The following is a 22,846-nucleotide window of genomic DNA, read 5'->3' as shown; positions in this document are numbered from 1 at the left end:
ATATCTCTTTGAACATACTTGAGATATTCCTTCTCTTTTAGCCTTCTCCATCATCAAAAGCATAAAAGCATATCTACATCACCGATTAAACCCAAACCTGTTTTGTCATTTTTAACATAGCACTCCAAGCCAGCCCTGCAGCTGTATAATAATAAGCAGGGTCTAATCCATATGAATTCTTGTTATGACAAACTTCTCTGAAAGCCTCAAACACATCAGCCAATAAAAGCACATGTCTTGAGATATAAATCATGATATTCACCGAGATTCTTTATATTAAACTTCTTCCAAACATTTTCTGCTTGAGTATAATCTTTATCAGTTATGAGTTTTATTCAACTTGTTGTATTCAAGATTGTAAGTTTTTTTTTTTTAAACACCCTATGATTCATATTGTATCTACAACAACCAGGGCAATACGACCAGGGGAAGTAAAGGTGACGATTATTACTACATTTCAATGGAGGAACATATGCGATTGAGGAACGAAGGTCAAATATTTGAGGACGTCTCTCTTGGCACGACAAAACATTCACATTGTAAGAGTGAATAAAAGAAACTAAAATCTGGTGGTCTTGGGATTTTAGAAACTAATCCAGAAGGAATGAGACAAATTATGAAACATCTGAGTGGTAATGGAGTTAATATTTTATCATTCGGTTTTGATGTTGATGAAGAAACCACGCCAATGCATGAAAAGCAGAAATAATAGTATTAGTGAAGAAGAAATTCCATTCGTATTAATGCTAATAAAGAATTTTTGACCTATTGACCTTGAAAGAATCCGATTGACCTTTACAATTCAGTCAATTATATTTTTCAAAAAATAAATACAGAAAATGAACGTACAAGAAAGAGCAAGAAGGTTTAAGGAACATCAGGAGTTAGCTTCAAAAGTTGTAAAGCAACAAGACGACATAAAGAAGAAACGCAGACAGAAACTAACGGGTGAAGAAGCATTTGAAAGAAAACAAGATAAATTTTTTCAGCCGCTTTAAAAAACTTCCCAACAAAGAGAACAACCCTCTACAATTCCCACGATGGAACACACTCCTGGAAAATTTCAAATACTCAAAGATTTTAGTCAAATGACCGAGCAAGAATTAGGGGATACAGGAGAATTAGAATATGATGATGAAGGATTATTTCAACAACTGGAAAAGGTAAATCAACCTCCTGATTATGTTGTGGAAGCTCTTCAAAACAATGAATATTCAGCCGTTTCAAAAGCCATAGCAAGTCTCATTCCAACAGAAGAACCAGCACAGTTCTATCTTGTTAAAGAAAAGGTATTGATATTTAATGATAAATTGATGTTCTTAAGTTATTCCCGACCATCTATTAAATTAATCTCTTGATTAATGTTTCTTCTCACAAAAGATGGATACCATAGTTCAAGTTATTTTGATGAAACGTTGAATACACAAAGTGAAGATGAATATGAATGAATGAATGATCGTTTTAAGGCCATTTTCCCCGCTAGAGCGGGGGTTAGCCTTGCGGGCCCCATGACAATCATGGTTCCCTGTTTAGGGCAATGTTTTTATGGCCGGATGCCCTTCCTGGCGCCAACCCTTGGTCGCCTCTTACGATGCACAGGGATACGGTGTACCTATTCTAAATCGGGGTACACACCGTGATCATTCATCCCAGCAAGCTGGTACTCAATTTGCCGACCTCAGAAGGATGACAGGCTGAGTCAACCCCCTAGCGTTAATTCAGCGATCGACCGGGATTCGAACCCAGGATCCTAGGATCCCAAGCCGGCACCCTAACCGCTAAGCCAACACCAGGCTAAAGGTGGGAGTGCTGGGTGGGAGTGTTCTCATCACACAAAGTGAAGATGATTGGTTATATCTTGATTTATTAAACTCGCTTGATTATGGAGTTTCTGTTGCTGGTAAAAGTAAAAAGAATGACAAGGAGAAACATATTATTGAAGCTTTAAGTAAGCTAGGTTCATGCATTAGCTTTCTTCCAAATGACCCATCACAATTAGTTAAGAGATCGTTATTGTTGTTAGGTAGTAAGAAGGCTGGAAACAATTGTTTCAATGAAACTTCAGCCATTTTAGACCAATTGATGAATATGAAAATAATTAATAAATGCCAATACAAAGATATTTTATTACATATTAAATAAGATGAGAAGCACAATCCTTAGTTTTAATTTCACAACGAGTGATCACACGGCTTCATTCCCATACCGGCTACAACTTGATTCCACAAAAAGAATATGAGGCATCGTTATTGTCTATGGAAACTTACAATACCCTTTTTAATATCACAGAGAAAAACAACAAATTTAGTTATAATCCAGGAAGTGGATACAAAACTATAACAGTTTCATCTGGGGCATATGCGATTTCCCAAATATCTTCTGAAATTGCCCGTCTTATGAAAGACCAAGGTGATTAACGGAAAAATAGTTATAGATATTCAAAAACATACTTCAAAATCAACTATTAAACTTAAAAATAATTATAAAGTTGATTTCATAATAAATAATTCATTCAGAGTTATTGGGTTTCTCCTCAAAAAAGATTGAGACAAATGCAACGTTTTACAGTGATATAATGTTATTCAAATATCGTCAGGTATAAATTTTGGTATTAATTCACTGTGATTTGATTGATGGTGCTTATAACGATGGAATAAGAACAAATACAATATTTTCATTCAGCACATACTCAACCCCGATTGGTTCTAAATTCAATATGGAACCAGAAAATCTGGTTTATCTCCCTGTGTCAGGAAAAACCATATATAGAGTGAATTTTAGGATAACCGACCAAGATAATCATATGATTTCCTTCAATGAAGAAATTATTTCCATCAGAATTCACTGACGTGAAGTTTTCTAATACATACAATGGTTATTGTGAGGAAACACGAGTTGGGAAAATATAAAATAATTACAAAATATGGGGATGGGATGTTCCTTTCACCATACTACAAGGTGAAAGTTCACCATACTGTTCCTTTCACCATTTCACCATACTACACCATTTATCTGGTATGTTTCTTGGTAGAGGATACTATATATCTAAGAGACAACGGGGTGTAGGACATCAATTTAGAAATAAAGGAGATGGGATAATTGATACTCTAATGGGTATTGGTTTGATACAGAGTTTTGATACTCTAATGGGTATATTCTTAAACATAAAGACCTAATGGGTTCAGCCACTTCTGCCGTGTGAAATGTAGCGGGTGCTATAAAGAGTATAAAAGACACTCAAAAGGAGTCTTATAAATTACAAGCAATCAAAGAAATTAAGAAAGGTAAAACTCAACTATCTCCACAAGAAAGGCAAAAAATAATTCAAATACTTGGGTCTGGGTTTCAAAAATGTTAACAACTTTTTTACTAAATAAATACAAGTATGGAAGCGATTGATAGTATTTTTATTTTGGATAATACGATTATCATCTCAAACTCTACTAAAAAGGAAGACTATTTAAAGGTAAATGCTACAACAGGAACAGACTGGAATTCAAACGGAACAAAAAGTTTTGAAATAAACAATCAACAAACTTACTTGAATCTAGCTGATAGTTTCTTGTTGTGTGAATTTACATTCACTAAGGCTGCGAATAACACTAATGCTACACTCATAAATGATTTCTTCTGGAAAATGTTTGATGGTGTTCGTTTGTATGTTGGAACACAAGAGGCTGAAGCGGTTGATTATGTCTCTGCTACATCTGAAATGATGAAATTTACACTATATTCGTGTCGTGATAGAATGGGTAAGGGAGCCGTTGAAGGTTTTATTCCTGATATGTCAACAGGAACAAACACAGACCCTGGTTATAGTCAAAGAAAGTCAATATATAACGATGATACAAAAGCAGACAATAGTTTTACCGTAGCAGTTCCCCTTAAGGGTATATTTGGATTTTGTGAATATGATATACTTCTGTATTGACTTAAAATTAGATTTCAACTGCAAAGGAACGATAATGAAAATCGATTGCTTTTTAGTGTTGCCAACGCTTTCGCTGCACAGAATAAATTTGTTATTAATGAAATGTGTTGGTATATTAGCGAATATATTTCTAATCTGAAAATGGAAGAGATGTTGAATAAAAGACTTAACTCAAAGAAACCACTAAATGTACCATCGCTTAAAAGAAGATGCCAACACATTAAACTGAACCAAACTACCTACACGTGGAATTTGGGTGTTCTGGAAGGAAAGCCACGATAACTATGGCTCATTTTTAAGAAACCAGATGGAGATGAAGGTACTGATAAGAATAATGCACTGAGTGATAATGCTAAGGTAAAAGAACTTCGGGTTTATCTGGATGGAACATTTTACCCGCGAGATAGATTGGAAAAAAAAAGATTATGCGGAAGCCGACAAGTCTTACCAAAAGGTGTGTGAAAGCAACGGCAATAAATATCCCATTTTGGATATGATTGCGTTTCAAAAACTTTATACAATCTACGCAATTGACCTGAGTTCTCAAAAGGAAACTATAAACTCTAATAGAGTGGATACTTCCCGAAACATTGACAGAGGGGAGAGTGAAGAGGTTGATACATATTGTTTGCTTTTGGCAGAAACAGAATTACAGATTAATACAGATAATTGCGTTATGATTAATATCACATAGATTTTTCTAATAAATAAATGAGTAGGAAAGAACCAACTGGGGTATATATTAATCAAATCAATCTTAGTAAACTATTATCTTGTATTCAAAATCAAAAGCCTTGTATTATTAATGTTAATACAATTCAAAGAAAAGGAGCAGAAAGAATTGATGTTTTGCTCACAAAAGATCAGGTGAAAACACTAAATGATACTGGCTCACTTAAATTTAAATGAAAAAACCTATGTTAAAGAAATATGCAACAAGGGAAGCGAGTGGATGATTTCTTCCGTTTCTAATTACTTTATTTGATAGTTTAAGTGTGGTGGGAGCATTGACGGGTGGTATTTCAGCAGCGGTAAAAACTGCTAAAGAAAGGAAGGCTTAAATACAGGCTCAAAAAGAGTTGGAAAGACATAACAAGAAGTTGCAGAGACAAATTAGTGGAAGTGGGGTAATTGTAGATTTTGCTGAAAAACGTGAAAGTCTACCTGATAAAGCGAGATTGTTAGTTGGAGATATGCTTTCTTCTATCGCACAGGCAGGTGTAAAACTAACTAAAAGGGGTAATGGATTATATCTCGTAAATAAGTGGATAAATGGTTTAAACAATTTGGAAAGAATACAACATCAAATATAGAACTTGCTAAATATTGTTTAAAAAACCTAAAAATTGATAATGTGGTTATTTGTATGAGAGATGAATTAACAAAGTTGTCTAAAAATACAAAGAATATTATTATGAATTTCGAAGATAATAATGGGAATGGTTCTCAATGGGTTTGTATTTACAATAGCGAGGAAAAAATTTATTTTGATTGTTATGGTTGTCCACCACCTCTTGAAGCAATAAAATTCTTACAGAATGGTGTTTATCAAACAATTCAAGTCCAAGACATTAATTACAAATGTTGTGGTCAATTATAGTCTAGTAGGAAGACTAGGTCCCCCTGCACCCCCCGGAGATATACTTCTAATCAGTGTTTCTAGATTGGAAAAAATGTGTAGAAAATGACTAGCTATGGCCCCAAGCTGAAAAAATGTCCCACATACCATTTTTATGCAAATTACTGCTGCAAATTTTATGCAAAATTATGCAAATTTTATGCAAATTTTTGATGAGGAGTAGAGTTGAGGGGTCTTTGAGGGCTTCATCGAGGTGCTCTCGGTTGCAAGACTGGGTCATTCTGAGAAGCACAGCAGGGTCAGAGATCATGATGTTCTCCTCCTCAGTGAATCTCTCCATCAACAGCCTCTCCATTGCCTCACACACTGTTTTGAGGCAAAAGAGGGACTTTGCGTAGGCCTTTCCACTGAGAACACCTTTGAGAGATCCACTTGTTACTAGTTGTGCCTCAAAGAGAATCTCTGCATATCCAGAACCACGCATCTTGTGTCCAGTGAGCATCCCGATGTAGTTCATGGATGTGTGGAAGGGTCCAATCGTTACTACATGACTAGCAAATTCATTTGGCCAGCGCCAGATGATGGGAAGGGCTTTCATGCAGACACCCAGATCAAATGTATTCAGGACCCATCTCTGACCCACCTCAGCAGTTGCTGCCTCGGAACGCTTCAGTAGCTCACGAACAACTGCGTTGTCTGTGATCGGTCTGTGCCTGGTGCCTGCATGGCATGGCAATGGCCTGCAGCCTGTGCCTGGGCTAGGGGGTTTCACCTCTGCAACTGGTTCTCCCCCACCCAGCAAATCAACAGTCGACTACTGCACGCCTATCCACCAACCGATCACAGACAACGCAGTTGTTCGTGAGCTACTGAAGCGTTCCGAGGCAGCAACTGCTGAGGTGGGTCAGAGATGGGTCCTGAATACATTTGATCTGGGTGTCTGCATGAAAGCCCTTCCCATCATCTGGCGCTGGCCAAATGAATTTGCTAGTCATGTAGTAACGATTGGACCCTTCCACACATCCATGAACTACATCGGGATGCTCACTGGACACAAGATGCGTGGTTCTGGATATGCAGAGATTCTCTTTGAGGCACAACTAGTAACAAGTGGATCTCTCAAAGGTGTTCTCAGTGGAAAGGCCTACGCAAAGTCCCTCTTTTGCCTCAAAACAGTGTGTGAGGCAATGGAGAGGCTGTTGATGGAGAGATTCACTGAGGAGGAGAACATCATGATCTCTGACCCTGCTGTGCTTCTCAGAATGACCCAGTCTTGCAACCGAGAGCACCTCGATGAAGCCCTCAAAGACCCCTCAACTCTACTCCTCATCAAAAATTTGCATAAAATTTGCATAATTTTGCATAAAATTTGCAGCAGTAATTTGCATAAAAATGGTATGTGGGACATTTTTTCAGCTTGGGGCCATAGCTAGTCATTTTCTACACATTTTTTCCAATCTAGAAACACTGATTAGAAGTATATCTCCGGGGTGTGCAGGGGGACCTAGTCTTCCTACTAGTTATGTTTGTATGTATTATTTCAACTCAACAATAATGAAAATTTTGATGATGTCATTTTTAATCGAATATAAATCACATGTTGGAAAATATGGTTCTATCTTTGGAGTATCCCAAGAGTTGGATATTGATTAATCAAATTATTATGCAAAGGCACAGGCTGAACGACAAAAATATCACATAACAAAAAATATTAATATGAAAAATACTTATAAAATTAATTAATTATCCAAGCCCCAAAGATGACAATAACTTAATTCGATGAAATGATTTATCACAATATATATCTTTAAATAAAACAGCACGTTTTGTTAAACAAGTAGAATTTACAACCACAACACCTGGTTCTACAAACCATACACCTTTCCTTATTAAATTTAACTATCTACTTACAATTTAACTTTATAAAGAAGGACATGTAGTTAATATGAGAATCAATAAATGGGGGTATGATTGGTCCTTTTCGATAAACTTAGAAGACCTACATGATTTTAATCAGTCTCGTAAAGAAGAATATTACCCGCTTGGTGAGGATAATGAGATATGTGGAAGCACAATTAGCAAAAAACAAATACATTATTTACATTACTTCATGTACATTATTTCACATTATTTCAAGAATAGCAAATTATATGACAGCAAAGCGATAGTTTATATAACAAAGAAGGAAGGAAATCGGATAAATATACAAAGCCAAGGAATACAAACCGATTTAACAACAGGAAGATGGGGTGGTATTACTTATCATATTAATCTCTCCTGTATTTCAGAAACATGAATTTTTTTTAAACATAAATGGCAGGGATAAGACTACAAGAGAATTATATTTTTTGTATTCAAGGATACTTACAAGAAAAGGGTGTTCGATGTTACATTTCTTATGAATTAGAACATATACATAGGAAATTATGAATTAAGAACTGGTCTTATACCGACCGATATTGCTAAACCCACAAATGAAGATTTGATTAAAACATGAAATAAAAATCAACTTCTTTAAGTTATGAAATATAAAACTCTTTCAGAAATCATCAACAAATGTTATTGGTATTCCATTATGAGAAAAAAAACTTACAAATACAAGAATATCTCAAAATCCACAGGAATATATTGTTGCGGATATGGGACTTGGCCTCAATATCCGCTTGTAAATACTCCCCTATTTCCCCAATACTCCCCAACTATCCCCAATCCCCCATTCCCTAGTCCCATTGCCTGTAAATAACACTCTGTAGAACCGACCTTCCCCTTTTTCCCCCATTAAATGTCGTGCCCAGGTCCACCGCATCTCACGTAGACAACTTTCGGACATCTTGCTAGTTATTCTTAGTCTATGTCAGTTAAGGACTCGTTTCCATTAATTCTGACTCTTCGTTGCACCAGAATGTGATTGTATGGCACCAGTAGTGAGTTTAGGACCTTCCCCTACCTCCTCCCATCTTCCCCATGAAACTACAACAACAACAACAACAACAACAACAACAACTACAACAACAACTACAACTACAACAACAGAGGGACGCGGCGTGCGGGGAGTGTGCGTCCTCACATCGGCTTGGTTAGCTGCCATTGACCATGCGCTCCGACGGGGTTACCACGAAGGGGCTGCCTGTCGGCCCCTCGTCAAGGGCGGAGCCGGTAACCCCCGCACCCAATGAGAAGCAACGGGCCGATTCCATCTGGGGCGGAGCTAACTAGCCGAGGGCGTGTCACTCCCCGCCGGATATACGCAGCCACTTACCGGACGTGACGTCAGATGCGCCCCGAGCTTGAAGAAGAGACAAGTCGCGACCTCGAGCGCTGAGAGAGACCTCCCGCATCTCTGGACCGGACCGGGTCGATTCTGTCCTTGAGCCAAGAGTGCACCTTGAGCCATCGACTACCCGCCTTCCTTGCCATCAATCCCCGTGTGAGTCAGTTTTTGTCCCGTTTATCTGTCGTCTGTCGGGGCTAGTATGAGACCGTGTTTAAGTGCCTATCTTCCTATGCTGTCCCTCTCATTCCTGTAATCTAACCTTCCGCCATATTATAACCTCCTCCGGAGGTCTTGAGAACCGTATCCCTGGTGTCGTGTCATTTTAATCCCAGCCGTTGTGTCCTTTTCCTTCATTGATCTAGCGTAGCGCGACTCGGCCAAGGTTCGAGTATAATCGGGTAACTTGTGCGGACACGGCGGCCATTCCGCTCGGCCCACCATAACATCAAAGTCGTGTCTGTAACAATTGGTGTCAGGAGTGTCGGATTCGGACCTGGGACTAAATTTATTAGGCCCAAATTTTGGAACACCAATTGTACCACTAGGCTGACTAGGGTAACAATTGGTGTTGGGAGGTAGAATTCGATCCGGAGCGCGTTTCCCGCGCTCGAAATTATAACGGCGAAATTTGATTTTGTTTTACGAAAATAAAAACCCGAATTTTGAAAGTCGCGCTATGGCAGACCAAGTCGGCTGGATTCCGTTAGAGGAGAGTGAGGCAGGGTCGGTCCAGGACCAAATTGAGGGACGTGAGGAGAGCGAAGCAGCGAGGGTAGCAGACGCACAAAATGGCGCCTCGCTGGTCACGGCGACCGCGACCGTGGCAGCGCCCCTGGTGGATTCAAACCTTTTCCTCCTGCAAATGAGGGCCCTTATGGAACAAATGGGGAACCGGATGGATGCTCAGAGTGAGCGATTGGAGGGCCAAATGGGGGTAATGGGAAACCAAATGGGGGTAATGGGAAACCAAATGGGGGTAATGAGGGACGAAGCGAGGGGTACCAGTGAGGGGTTAGACAATAATTTTAAGGGATTAGACAAGAAATTTGGGAAGTTAGACGACAAATTTGAGGGGTTAGACAACGGGATAAAAGAGGTGAAAAATGGGTTAATGGGGGTAGAAAATAGAATGGCTGCCCAGGAGAATCAGATAGAGGGAATGCAAAAGGGGTTAGAGGGGTTAGAAAACAGGATGGAAGGCAAATTGAGGGACATGAGGGACCAAGCGGAAAGGGAAGTTAAACAAATGGGGCAGCAGATAGAGGGGGTCAGAATGGGGGTAGAAACCAAACTGGATGCTCACAGGGAGGAAATGGAGCAGATGAGGGTGGCATCTGGGCAGGAGATGCAAGTGATGGGAGAGGAGATCAGAAGAGGAGTGAGTGAGGAGGTCGGAGGAGTGCGCGAGGAGGTGAGGCACTGTAAGGAGCACATGGAGAAGGAGGTGAGAAAGGGGACTGTAAAGTTACAAGGGGGCATAGAGGACCTGACGCAGGAGGTGGAACAGCTGACGGAGGGACAAAAAGGACTAACGGAGCAGGTTCAAAGGAACACTGCGGTATTAGGAGGGTTGAAAGCGACACAGAAAGAACTAAAAGATGACTTGATAGCGACGAAGAGGGAATGTCAGATGGTACGTGAGGGACTGACAACGAGGTTGGACGAGGTGATAGAGGTAATGGAGACGAAGGACCGGCAGGTGAGGACGCACATGGAAACGGTCAAGGTAGCCTTGGAGGACGAGCTTGAGGAGACGTACCGGGGAATAAAAGAGGTGAAGCAGAAATTAGCAGAAGTGGAAGAAGGGGTGAGCGAAATTAAGAAGCGACGGAGAGAGGATAAGAAAGAGATAAAAGAGGAGATAAAAGAATTGGTCCAAAGTCTGTGTTTGGATCGTGATGATGTGCTCATTAACCGGATGAGGGATTCGCAGGTGATGGAGGAGAAGCGAAGAGGAAGAGGACCCGGTGTAAGTGGTGACCAATATGGTCGTGCGTATGATGCGCCAGGGGATTTAAGAAGCTTGGGGGTCGAGATAGACCCGGGTGTTCGTGAGAGGCCGTTGGTGAAGTGTGCGACAGGTCTGGTGTGCGAAAAAGGAGGTGTGCAAGAAAGTCCGACTCTGGGGTGTGTGAGGAAAAAGTGCGTGCCAAGGAGTGAGGGTGCTGGCGAGAGTGAGTCGGTCGTAGCGTGTGTGCGAGGGAGCACATGGAAGCGCGGTGTGGTAAGTGTTACAGAGGGTGTGACGGAAGAGTGTGCGCAGGAGTGTGCGCGAGAAAGGTGTGTGACGGACAGGTGCATGGGGAAAGAGTGCGCTGTCAAAGGCAAGGAAGAATGTACGCCTGTGGTGAGTGTTACAGAGGGTGTAACGGGAGAGTGTGCGCGAGAAAGGTGTGTAACGGGAGAGTGTGCGCGAGAAAGGTGTGTAACGGACGGGTGCATGAGGAAAGAGTGCGCTGTCAAGAGTAAGGGTGAGTGCGCTGTCAAGAATGGAGGTGAGAGTAGTGAGAGTGACAAGGAGAGTGAGTTGGGTGTGACAGGTGAGCGAGGATGTACACCTGGGATGGAAGGATGCACACCTGGAATGGTAGAGCGTGAGTGGGAATGCACGCTGGAGTTGGTGGTGAGGCACGTGGTTGGGTGTGCGAATGAGAGCACACCTGTGATTGTCACAGAGGAGGTGACAGAGGAGGGGGCGCGAAGAGGTGTGTTGGTGAGGTGTGCGACCAACGAATGTGTGCCAAAGTGTTCGGTGGTCAGGTGTGTGACCAAGGCTGTGAGTGGAATGGGTGTACCTGGGTGTGTAAGGAAAGGTACGAGGAGCATGGAAACGGCTGGATGTGTGAGCAAGGAACGGGCTGCGGGGTGTAAGCGTCCAGGTGAAGCATCGACGGTAACCGGTTTAGAGGTTAGAGCGACTTTTAGCCGAATCGGGCCCTCGGTGCGTGCTGGGCCTCGCTTTGAACGGCCGCGTCCAGGCTCCACTAGGTGGAGCGGGCAGCCCGATAGAAAGGGTCGTCATGGCGACCACTTTTTGTTGAGGCAGTCCGGCAGGTCGAGATCGGGACATTGGATGGCTCCACGCCGAGATGGTGCGTGGGATCTCGGCCCGGGTAAGCCCCCGTCCCTGCACCGAGTGCCGGACGCATCCAGCCGCTGGCACAGAACAACCCGCATTCATGGCTTGGCTTTACGAAGCCGGGCTTTGGACAGGAATTGGCGCACCGAGAGGCATTAGTGAGTAGACTGGGTGATGAGGTTAGTGTTTTGGCCCCAAAATTAGAGAAAAACAAAATTTGATGATTGGCAAAGGATTGGCAGTAGTGATTGGCAGATGATGGGTAGTGATTGGCCAAATTTTTGATTTGTTGAAATTTGATGTGCAAAATTGGTAGTGAGCGATGGACCCGGTGGGTAAGGGTGGCATCCCTGCCACCCTTCCCATAGTATGGGGCAAATGCGCAATAGCTTATGGGGTGTATGGCAGTGAAAACTAGCCCGGGTGGGTTAGGTTATATTGATAGGGCCCTAGAAGATGACATTAGGTGACGTTAAGTTTAGTTAGTGACTGATACCTGTAGTGGGGACGCAGGTAGATTAGTGTGGATGATAATGACGTGGGAGCGCAATAGTTTAAAGGGACGACTGGGAAGCGCAAGTTTTAGAAGGGAGTAGATAGCTGAGATGATGCTGTGTGTGTGAGAATTGAACAGGTGTGATTGCACAGGTGTGCAACTGGACAGGTGTGTGGAACAGTGTGTGAGTAGTGAGTGTGTGGATCAGCGCGAATGCGCTTGGGGAGAGAAGGGTGCAGGCGGCACCAAGAGTGAGAGCACAGGTGTGCAAGTACAGGTGTGTGGAGAGAGTTGGAGTAAGTGGTACGGAGTGGTGTGCATGGTGCGAAGGTGTGAATGGGGGAAGAGTGGACCCCCATCACGGATACCCGGGGCGGGTAGTGTAAGTGTTAGGTAGAGGGTACAGGTAAATTGTGGTTGGAAATTGGCATTTGTGGTGCGGTTGCAGAATGGTATTGTGGATGGGTGCATTAGTGTTGTGGAAATGGCTGGGCGTGTAGCCTGTTAGTGTGTGTAGTTGGTTGGGCACTCCACCACTGTGAGGATGTCGGCCAGGTGAGGCCGCAGGTGGGCTCTGGGAGCCGGTAGTTGTGAGTGGGTGCCTGAGGATCCCGGGTGTGGATCGGGCAGCCCAGTGCCAGAGAGGGCACCGAGTGGGGAGAGCGCCAGAGGGCCTTCCCCAGGTAGTTAGGTTAGGGTAAGGAGCAGGTAAGCTCGGAGGCAACTGCAGTGGTGGAGGTGTGCAGGTGGGTAGACCCGCTGGGAGAGGTACACGCCACAGCCCAGAAATTGTGCGAGGGCACCGGGAGATGAATCGGGGGAGTGAGACCCCAAATTGAAAAGCACCACAGTTGGTCAATGGGAATTGGTTTTTAGAACCCATAGTGTAAGAGGGCCAATGGTTTGGCCGGAGAAAGACCCCGGGTAATGTAAAGTTGTTAAAGTCATTTAGGAAATAGTTAGGATTGATGAACCTGTCGCACCATACGCAGCCACTTACCTGTGGTGATGATGATGACTCCACACCTGTGTTTTCTTTGTTCTGTGTGCAGGAACTGAGAATTGCTGTGTGGATTGGTGAGACGCATCACGACGTGGATGAGACATTGGGGTGATTCCATCTCTCCCTCCTTAGGAGGGACTGATGATGAATTGGTGATGGCAAATTTTGATGTTGAGTTGGAGATGGCAAATTTTGATGAGAGTTGGAAATAGCAAATTTGATTGGTTAGGAGGGAGAGAAGACGAATTTGGTTTATGGGAGGAACGGGGAAGACAGTAGGGACGTTTGTTGATTAGTAAAATAGATGTTTATGGGTAGTGTTGTGTTTTGTGGATACAGTAAGGGGTAAGGGAGGGGCCATGTAGGTTACCTGGTGGGGGGGGGGGGGGGAGCGTACGGTAGGAACGTACCTGTCTCACCTGGTTCCCATGTGCCCCTAGTGTGCATTACCTTGTGTTGCATGCACTTTTGCGCCCTTACCACCTTACTCACTTGTCTGCTTCTTTTGTCTCCCACCTCCGAGGATCTGGCTTTGGGGCAGAGAGAGAGAGGAGAGAGAGGTGCTGGCTCCGCAGTTGTGGGCCTGCACTTTCACTGCTTGCTGCCTGGATCGATACACCATATGGACCGCAATTTTGGTGGCCACCCACAATGGACCGCAGTTCTTTTGCGGCCAAGCACCACCCGTGGATGGACCTCTGGGTCAACGTGGCACCTATGCCATACAGGTGAACCACTTATAGTTGGCCCCCTGACGGCCACAAGAAAGAAATGGACGCGGTTTTTTTTTTTTTTTTTTTTTTTTTGTATACAATATCGAGGCTCGTGAAAGAGCGAACATTTATCACACAGAAAGACAAACCGACACATAAAACATATAACATAGGGAGCGGTAGACAAGATGGGGAGAGAGGGGGAAGGACACAAACACAACATTTGAGAGCAGGGACCGAGAGACATGGAGACATCGAGAGATCTGAGAGAGGGCGAGGGCTTTGGGGGGGGGGGGCGTGGGAAGGGGGCAGTGGGAGAGGTATAAAACATATGGACACTGCCAGGACTTCCAGGAAAGAAGTTGGAATTTCAAACAAGGTGGATCTGGGGTGAATTAGCGGGGGTAGAAAAGATCAAGGTTTTGGATGGGGGAAGATAAGAGATGGTGGTGAACAGCTGTTTTAAAGACCTGGAGGGAGGAGTGGGATTGAAGGGAGTGAGGGAGTTTGTTCCAGAGGCGGGAGAAAAGAGGAATGAAAGAGTGAAGGTGAGCGGAGAGCCGAGATTTTGGCAGTTTAACCATCAGAGGGTTGCTGGCAGATCTTGTGCGACCTGTAGGAATATTTGGGGGACAGAGCACAGAGAGAGCTGGGGGTGCAAGGCCGGAGAGGAGTCGGTAGAAGACAGAAAGACCACCTACCTGCCTGCGGTGAGTGAGTGAAAGGCCCTCAGAGATAGCTTCATCGCGGGAGATTCCAATAATTCTGAAAGCTTTGGTTTCAACAGCGTGAAGCCGAGCTAGGTGTGAGGCAGGAGCACCGGCCCATAGGGGAGAACAGTATTCCATTGAGCTGCGGATGAAAGCCTTGTATGTGGTGAGGAGCTCAGGTGTGCCGAGGAAGGACTTCGCACGACGGAGGATGCCCAGTCGGCGACTGGCTTTGGAGGCCAGCTTGGAAATGTGGTTTTCCCAAGAAAGATCATGGCAGATAGTGAGACCCAAAATCTTGAGCGACAGAACTTCTTGGAGAGGATTGTTGAGAAAGTAGATGGGAGGGTTGTCCAGTCGATCTTTTCGGAGAGACATAGTAAGAGTGTGAGATTTGTCAGGATTGAAAGACATGTTCCACTTGTTTGACCAGTCTGTGATTTTGTCCAGGTCTTCAGAGAGTGAGGAGGCAGCAGACTGCCGATCTGAGGGAAGAGGAATGGAGCGGCAGAGAGTGGAGTCATCAGCAAAGAGATAGAGAGGATTTTCGAGAGAGTCAGAGAGATCATTGATGAAGACCAGAAAAAGCACGGGGCCCAGAACACTGCCTTGGGGAACTCCAGCCTGAACAGGAAGAGGAGATGAGAGAAACCCATTCAGGGCCACACGTTGACGACGACTAGAGAGGAAGTCCGCCAGCCATGCGTGGAGATTTCCATGGATACCAAAGGAGGAGAGTTTGGTGAGCAGAGCGGGGTGCCAGACCGTGTCGAAGGCACGTGATATGTCGAGGGAGACAGCTCTAATTTCCTGTTTGGCATTGAGGACCTCCATCCATTGTTGAGACAGCAGAAGCAGCATGTCCAGAGTAGAGTGACCTGGTCTGAAACCAAATTGATGATCAGAGATCAAGCCATTGGAGAAGAGGAAAGATTTCATATCAGAAGCAATGATGGATTCCATGACTTTGCTGATAATTGGGAGAAGGCTGATTGGTCTGTAGTTGCTAGGATCTGTTTTTGCACCTTTTTTGTGCAAAGCGGTGATGTTGGCTGATTTCCAAGCAGATGGCAGTTGACCTTGAGCAAAAGAGAGGGTGAAGAGAACAGAGAGAGGGTGAGATAGAGCAGCAGAGCAGGATTTTAGGACCCGTGGGCTGATGCCGTCGGGTCCAGTTGCAGAATCAGAGTCGAGGGTTGACAGAAACTTTTCCACCTTGTCAGGAGGAAAGGACACGGAGTCCAGGAGCAGCAGGGTACGACTGGGTATGGTGGGTACAGAGAGGGATGGGTTTGGGACACAAGATTTAGAGGCAAACACAGAGTTGAGGCATTCAGCTTTTTCACGTGCGGAGTCAGCTGTGTAGCCGTTTGAGGTAAGGGAGGGGATGGAGGGGGAACAAACACCAGAAACGGATTTGACCAGACGCCACCAGGATTTGGAAGAGGGAGAGAGATAAGAGAGTTAGGTCTTGAGAACGGAGAGATATTGTTTCCTGGCTCTCCTGAGGGTGGACACACACTTGTTTCGGGCTTTGTGAAAGGAAATGAGATTTCCTTCCGTTGGATTTGCTTTCCAGGAGACGAAGGCAAGTTGTTTCTGGGCAACAGCCTCACCACAAGATTCCGTGTACCATGGACGGGAGGAAGGGTATGACAACTGAAGACGAGATGGGATAAATCTGTGCATGAGAGAGAGCAATTTACTTTGGAAGAATTCCCAGGATGAGTTGATGTCAGAGGTGGTAGAGATGGGAGACCAGTCCAGATGATTGATGGCTGCTTGAAGACCGTGCCAGTTGGCCTGAGTGAAATGCCAGACTCGTCGACGCTGAGCAGGCTCCCTGAGGATGGTCAGAGAGATGTCCACTTTAACAAGGACATGATCAGATGATCCGATCGGAGCAGAAGAAGAGCAGCAGACATTTTCAGGGAAGTTAGTCATAACCAAGTCCAGAAGAGAAGATGTTCCGTTGACTGAGATCCGGGTCGGGAAATTGACAGATTGTGTCAGTCCCAGTGAGTCGCAGAAGTCCTTTGCTGAGGAGCCATGGCTGGTGAGAGAGGTACCCACACCCAGCCAACTGGCATGATGACAGTTGAAATCACCACATATGAGGAAGAGAGAGTTGGGATGAGTAGATAGAAGTTGGTCCATATCATCAGACAGCGAGATGTAGATGGAGTCATCACTGTTTGGTGGACGGTACAACACACATATGAACAAGAGGTGGGAGCGAAGGGGAAGCCGTAGCCAGAGGTATTCCTGGGGGTGAGGTGGAGAGAGTGCAGTGCAGGGCGAGTGAGGAAGAGAGTTTTTGATAAAGATAGCAACCCCGCCTCCAGGACGAGGCTCAGGTCTATCATACCGGAGGTGGGAGTAGCCCGGGAGAGATACTATGGAATCAGAGACATCATAAAGGAGGAAAGTTTCTGTTAAGCAGATCACGTCTGGTTTGACAGAAGCAACCTGCACCTTGGCGCCTTTCTTTATTTTTGAAAGCAGTACAAAGGCCAAGTGCACCACACGAAGGCAAGACCAGCGGCAGAACATCGGCCGGCTGCGACACCACCGGTGATTTATAGACACTTTATTGGTGCACCGGATGGTGCTGACTGTACATGATGGGGTGGTGCTTTTGGTGCTTGGAAGGGGTGCTCTGCACGTTATTAAAGGCCGTAAGGCCACAGAGCACTCGTGGGTTGGTGTATCGATGCTGGCATGCGTGCTCTCTCTATGCATAACATCTGCATGTGTTCCTCCAAAAACAGGTCCTGGATCGTAGTGTAAATATCAGCGTAGTCTTGTAAATAATGCTCCCTACCGGCTGTATGTTTAGTTTGCGAATTCTTTCCGGATTCGGTTATCCTGTGGGTGTGTTTCTGTGAGGAGAAGGGTGCAACGTCGCAGGGGGACATATTTACTCATTTGTGAAGATCTGTAAAACTGTCGCACTCAGGGTAGAGTTAATAGTAGAGGGAACTACATCTGAGTGCACACTAAAATAGGTAAAAATTTATCGGGTCGGGACGCCCCGAGGGTAGAGAAGGGTGCAATGTTGCGGATATGGGACTTGGCCTCAATATCCGCTTGTAAATACTCCCCTATTTCCCCAATACTCCCCAACTATCCCCAATCCCCCATTCCCTAGTCCCATTGCCTGTAAATAACACTCTGTAGAACCGACCTTCCCCTTTTTCCCCCATTAAATGTCGTGCCCAGGTCCACCGCATCTCACGTAGACAACTTTCGGACATCTTGCTAGTTATTCTTAGTCTATGTCAGTTAAGGACTCGTTTCCATTAATTCTGACTCTTCGTTGCACCAGAATGTGATTGTATGGCACCAGTAGTGAGTTCAGGACCTTCCCCTACCTCCTCCCATCTTCCCCATGAAACTACAACAACAACAACAACAACAACAACTACAACAACAACTACAACTACAACAACAGAGGGACGCGGCGTGCGGGGAGTGTGCGTCCTCACATCGGCTTGGTTAGCCGCCATTGACCATGCGCTCCGACGGGGTTACCACGAAGGGGCTGCCTGTCGGCCCCTCGTCAAGGGCGGAGCCGGTAACCCCCGCACCCAATGAGAAGCAACGGGCCGATTCCATCTGGGGCGGAGCTAACTAGCCGAGGGCGTGTCACTCCCCGCCGGATATACGCAGCCACTTACCGGACGTGACGTCAGATGCGCCCCGAGCTTGAAGAAGAGACAAGTTGCGACCTCGAGCGCTGAGAGAGACCTCCCGCATCTCTGGACCGGACCGGGTCGATTCTGTCCTTGAGCCAAGAGTGCACCTTGAGCCATCGACTACCCGCCTTCCTTGCCATCAATCCCCGTGTGAGTCAGTTTTTGTCCCGTTTATCTGTCGTCTGTCGGGGCTAGTATGAGACCGTGTTTAAGTGCCTATCTTCCTATGCTGTCCCTCTCATTCCTGTAATCTAACCTTCCGCCATATTATAACCTCCTCCGGAGGTCTTGAGAACCGTATCCCTGGTGTCGTGTCATTTTAATCCCAGCCGTTGTGTCCTTTTCCTTCATTGATCTAGCGTAGCGCGACTCGGCCAAGGTTCGAGTATAATCGGGTAACTTGTGCGGACACGGCGGCCATTCCGCTCGGCCCACCATAACATCAAAGTCGTGTCGGTAACAATATGTATAATATTCTATGGGGAGATGGTTTAAGGGCAGCAAGGGATGAGGAAGGAGTTGAAGAAGAGAGGGAAGAGAGAGAAAGAAGAGAGGGAGGAAAGTGAGAAAAGAGAGGAGGAAAGGGAGAAAAAGGAGAAGGAGGCAAGGGAGAAAAAGGAGAAGGAGGCAAGGGAGAAAAAGGAGAAGGAGGCAAGGGAGAAAAAGGAGAAGGAGGCAAGGGAGAAAAAGGAGAAGGAGGCAAGGGAGAAAAAGGAGAAGGAGGAAAGGGAGAACAAGGAGAAGGAGGCAAGGGATAAAAGAGAGAAGGAAGAGAGGGAGGAAAAATATAAAAATATGGAAACCAGTGAGATTAATAAAAGATTGGAGGTATTACAGAAAATAAATCAAACAATGCACTGAGGAAAATAAAGAAATTAAAAGTCTAATGGAAATATTATTTTCAAGAATAACTACATCAATACCTTCAATTTCAGGGAGTTGGTGATGTTGGTGTTATTGACTTTAGTTAAAGTTATACAAATATTTTTCCCTAAATAAATGGAGGAGAGAGTAAAGGCATTCCTAAGGATTCTTTGTTTTAAAAATCAAGATAGAAATGTATATGTTGGAAACCAAAAATGTTTTCGCAGTGAAGGAAAGGCAGTTGTTATTGAGTGTTTTAATCGCACTTTGAAAGAGAGACTATATAAAAAATTCACTCAACTCGGTTCTCAACAATGGGTATCTATAATTCAGGACATTGTAGTTAATTACAATAATACAGTTCATTCATCAACAAAATCAAAACCATCGGAAACATTTTCAAAATTAGAATACGAAAAGGAGATTAATCTGAGAAAGCCAAAGTTCAAAGTTGGTGATATTGTAAGAATATATACATGGAAAAGTCATTTTGAGAAAGGTTATACAAAGAGATGGACTAATGAACTCGTTAAAATTGTTGATGTAATGAATACAATTCCTTGGACTTACAAATTATATGATTTAAAAGGAGAAGAGATTTTAGGTTCATTTTATTCACAGGAATTACAAAAGACACAGGTAAGCAGATAATACCCTTGAAAGCAATAGGTTGACACTTCACAATTCACTATGATACAGGAATGGGAGGATTAATGTTGTTGTTTGGGGGTTAGGAATATAGAAATATAACTTATTCCTGGACTACAATCCTCCTCAATCCTGAGTAGCTCTTCTATGAGACCGCTCTCAAGAAACTCTTATTAATTATTTAGTAGTCTAAGAGTTGTTCTTAAAAATGGGTTCTTGTATTGAGCACCAAAGTCTAATAGTTAATGGCGTTGATTTCTTAAAGGAGTTATTTAGAGCTGTTTTAAAGTATCTATCACATTGTTCCACAGCCTCCTCAATAGATTTAGGTTTATGAACAAACTTTTTTAAACTTCATAATTGTTAGGGATTTCTCCGTATTATAACAGTACTCCATTTATATGGTAATATTTATAGATGTTTCTTTGCTTAAAATAAAAATGTATTGGTGATTTTGCCATTTCATCTCTGCTCAACAAAGATACTTGTACCAAGAACCAAGTTCCAACATATTATTTGTTCATATACTTGATGGTAATGAGTGTTATAAGAAAATTGAATTATTCCCTAAAATAAAACAAGCAAATATTCATTGGTCCACTTAGTGAGTATAATCAAATGCAGTCCCCCTCCCCAATTCCCCCTTCCCCCATTTATCCCTCTCCTTCCCCTCCCCCCAATTTTCCCTTCCACCACAAGTAGTAAGAGAATGGGGCATCTTGAATGCTAACTAACAGCGAACGAACGTAGTGAGTGAGAATGAGCGTCAGCGAATGTTTGTTGAACATCTTGAAATCTCGAGTATGGGAATGAATTGGAGGATAAAATCTAATTGAAAATCCAGTGATTCAATAATTAACCTTAATTTTCTCCATTGACTTCAATGTTAAATTTTAGTGTGCTTCAGAACCCCCATTCTTCCACTCAGGTTGGATGGACCAAATTACATCTTCCTATACCAATCTTAATCTCATTGCAGGTAATAAAAGAAGGAGAGAAGGAGCAAACGCCTGGCATATCTCACGTCAGCTTCATCTCGGTGCTGGAATTTAGGTGGCTGAGGAGAACCTCCACCTTTCCTGGCTCGACTCGCAACACATGATCAGGGTTCAGACTCTTTCCTTCCTCAGGCATGCAGAGCTGCATCCACGATTCAAAAAACGTCGGCTCGCCACCAATAACCGGGTCAGATGTGATCACCTGGAATGGACAGTCACATGTACTCATACAAAGCTGTCATGCTAGTTCACTACGGATGTGCAAATGGGGCAATGTCTCCAACTTTTGTCAGTTTCACAACTTTGTGATGGCTACTCCCAAAATTAGAACTGCTTCTTTATTCCTGAGCAATTTTATTGCTTTCGATAAATTTATATGCCGACATGAGTAAAACATAGGGACAATACCCCTGGCGCTCACCTGGTAGAATAAACAGTATACTGCACTGACTAAAGGTATTTAAAACCAATTTCAATGGTTGCTAGAAGACAGGGCAGCATGTATAATCATATTAACATAATCATAAGACTTTAAACAAACAAATAAAAAAATACCTATTTTGGGGGGCAACCCCTCTCCCCTCCCACAACCCCGTATACCTCCTCAGACCCCAATTTTTGCAATGCGTTGAACATTGGCACATCATGGGTGATGATGGTTGTGGTGAACTTTCATCAAAATTGCGTATGTAGTTTCTGAGAAGAAAGCAAATACCTATTTTGGGGGGCAACCCCCCCTCCCCTGTACACGCCCAAAGGGGCAGATTTTTTAAATGCCATGAACAAACTTTGGTACATCTTTGGTGGTCAAGGTTGTGGTCAGGTTTCATCGAAATCGAGTGCGTAGTTTCAAGAAGAAAGCAAATACCTATTTTGGAGGGTCAAACCTGGACCCACTTTGACCCCCTTATACCCCCGTAAGCCCCTTCCTATTTTGGGGGGTCAAACCTGGATCTGGTTTGACCCCCGGTAAACCCCCTTAAACACCGATGTTTTTAATGCCGTGAACAAACTTTATTCACAACAAAACAAATATAATTGATGCCAAGTTTGGTCACAATCCGTTCAGCAGTTTCGGAGAAGAAGTTGCAAATGTTTACGGACTGACGGACAGACGGACGGAAAGACGGACTGACAGACGGCCAACGCGCCATCACATAAGCTCCCCTGAACTTCGTGCCAGGTGAGCTAAAAATAAAGAATAGGCAGTCATTAAATGAAGTTTCATCACCTAATTGTTAATGGAAGAAGAGGTATCACGTTTGAGGTAACCCTGGTAAAAACAGTTTTTGAAGTCACAAACCATCCAGGAAGTGTGTGTTCCGCAAGCCATTTCTCTACAGCACCACACTATGTCTATCCTTTTTCCCATGCTTGTGAATAGATGCGCATTGGAATTGAGCAATGTATGTTAGCCAAAACGTCACAAACCTCAGAGCCATAAAGCTGGGTAATGTGACACAGCATGAGGAAGGAAATATCAAAGAACAAAGCTCGCACTTGGGACGCCTTTGCTGCACACAGACAACAAACAGTACATGAAAACCTTGACAATGCAAAAACAAAAAAGGCATTTTGGAAACGACAAACCAAAATAATGACAATAGATTATAGATTTCTATTCAACTCACTGCTTTCTCCGCTCACATGTTTGGCATATTCATTGAGCCTGCAAAAAATAAGAAATGAGAAAATGAAGCAGCTACATCAGGGGAATCACAGCACATTCAGTGTAACTGCACCAAAAGGCAGAACTGGTGAGAATGAAGACGTCAAAATAGAGTGAAAATAATCTGGGGCCACAATTGCCACAAAATCCGAAATAGATGCAATAACTGCACTGGTTTAGTCTC

At 43.8% G+C, this 22,846-nt stretch overlaps 1 protein-coding gene across 1 annotated transcript in view; it reads right to left on the bottom strand.

Annotated features, from left to right (window-relative positions):
* Positions 1-22,846, bottom strand: part of MED24 (mediator complex subunit 24) — a 97,702-nt gene that overhangs the window by 16,313 nt on the left and 58,543 nt on the right. The window contains exons 15-17 of the mRNA XM_068120173.2: positions 22,625-22,662; positions 22,425-22,507; positions 21,020-21,195 (exon numbers count right to left, since the gene is read on the bottom strand). Coding sequence (XP_067976274.1) covers positions 21,020-21,195; positions 22,425-22,507; positions 22,625-22,662 — 297 coding nt within the window. The remainder of the gene's footprint in view (positions 1-21,019; positions 21,196-22,424; positions 22,508-22,624; positions 22,663-22,846) is intronic.

The sequence above is a fragment of the Myxine glutinosa genome, chromosome 6 (assembly GCF_964187855.1).
Source record: "Myxine glutinosa chromosome 6, kmMyxGlut1.1, whole genome shotgun sequence".
NCBI classification, from domain to species: domain Eukaryota; kingdom Metazoa; phylum Chordata; class Myxini; order Myxiniformes; family Myxinidae; genus Myxine; species Myxine glutinosa.
This window is presented reverse-complemented; position numbering and strand designations above follow the sequence as displayed.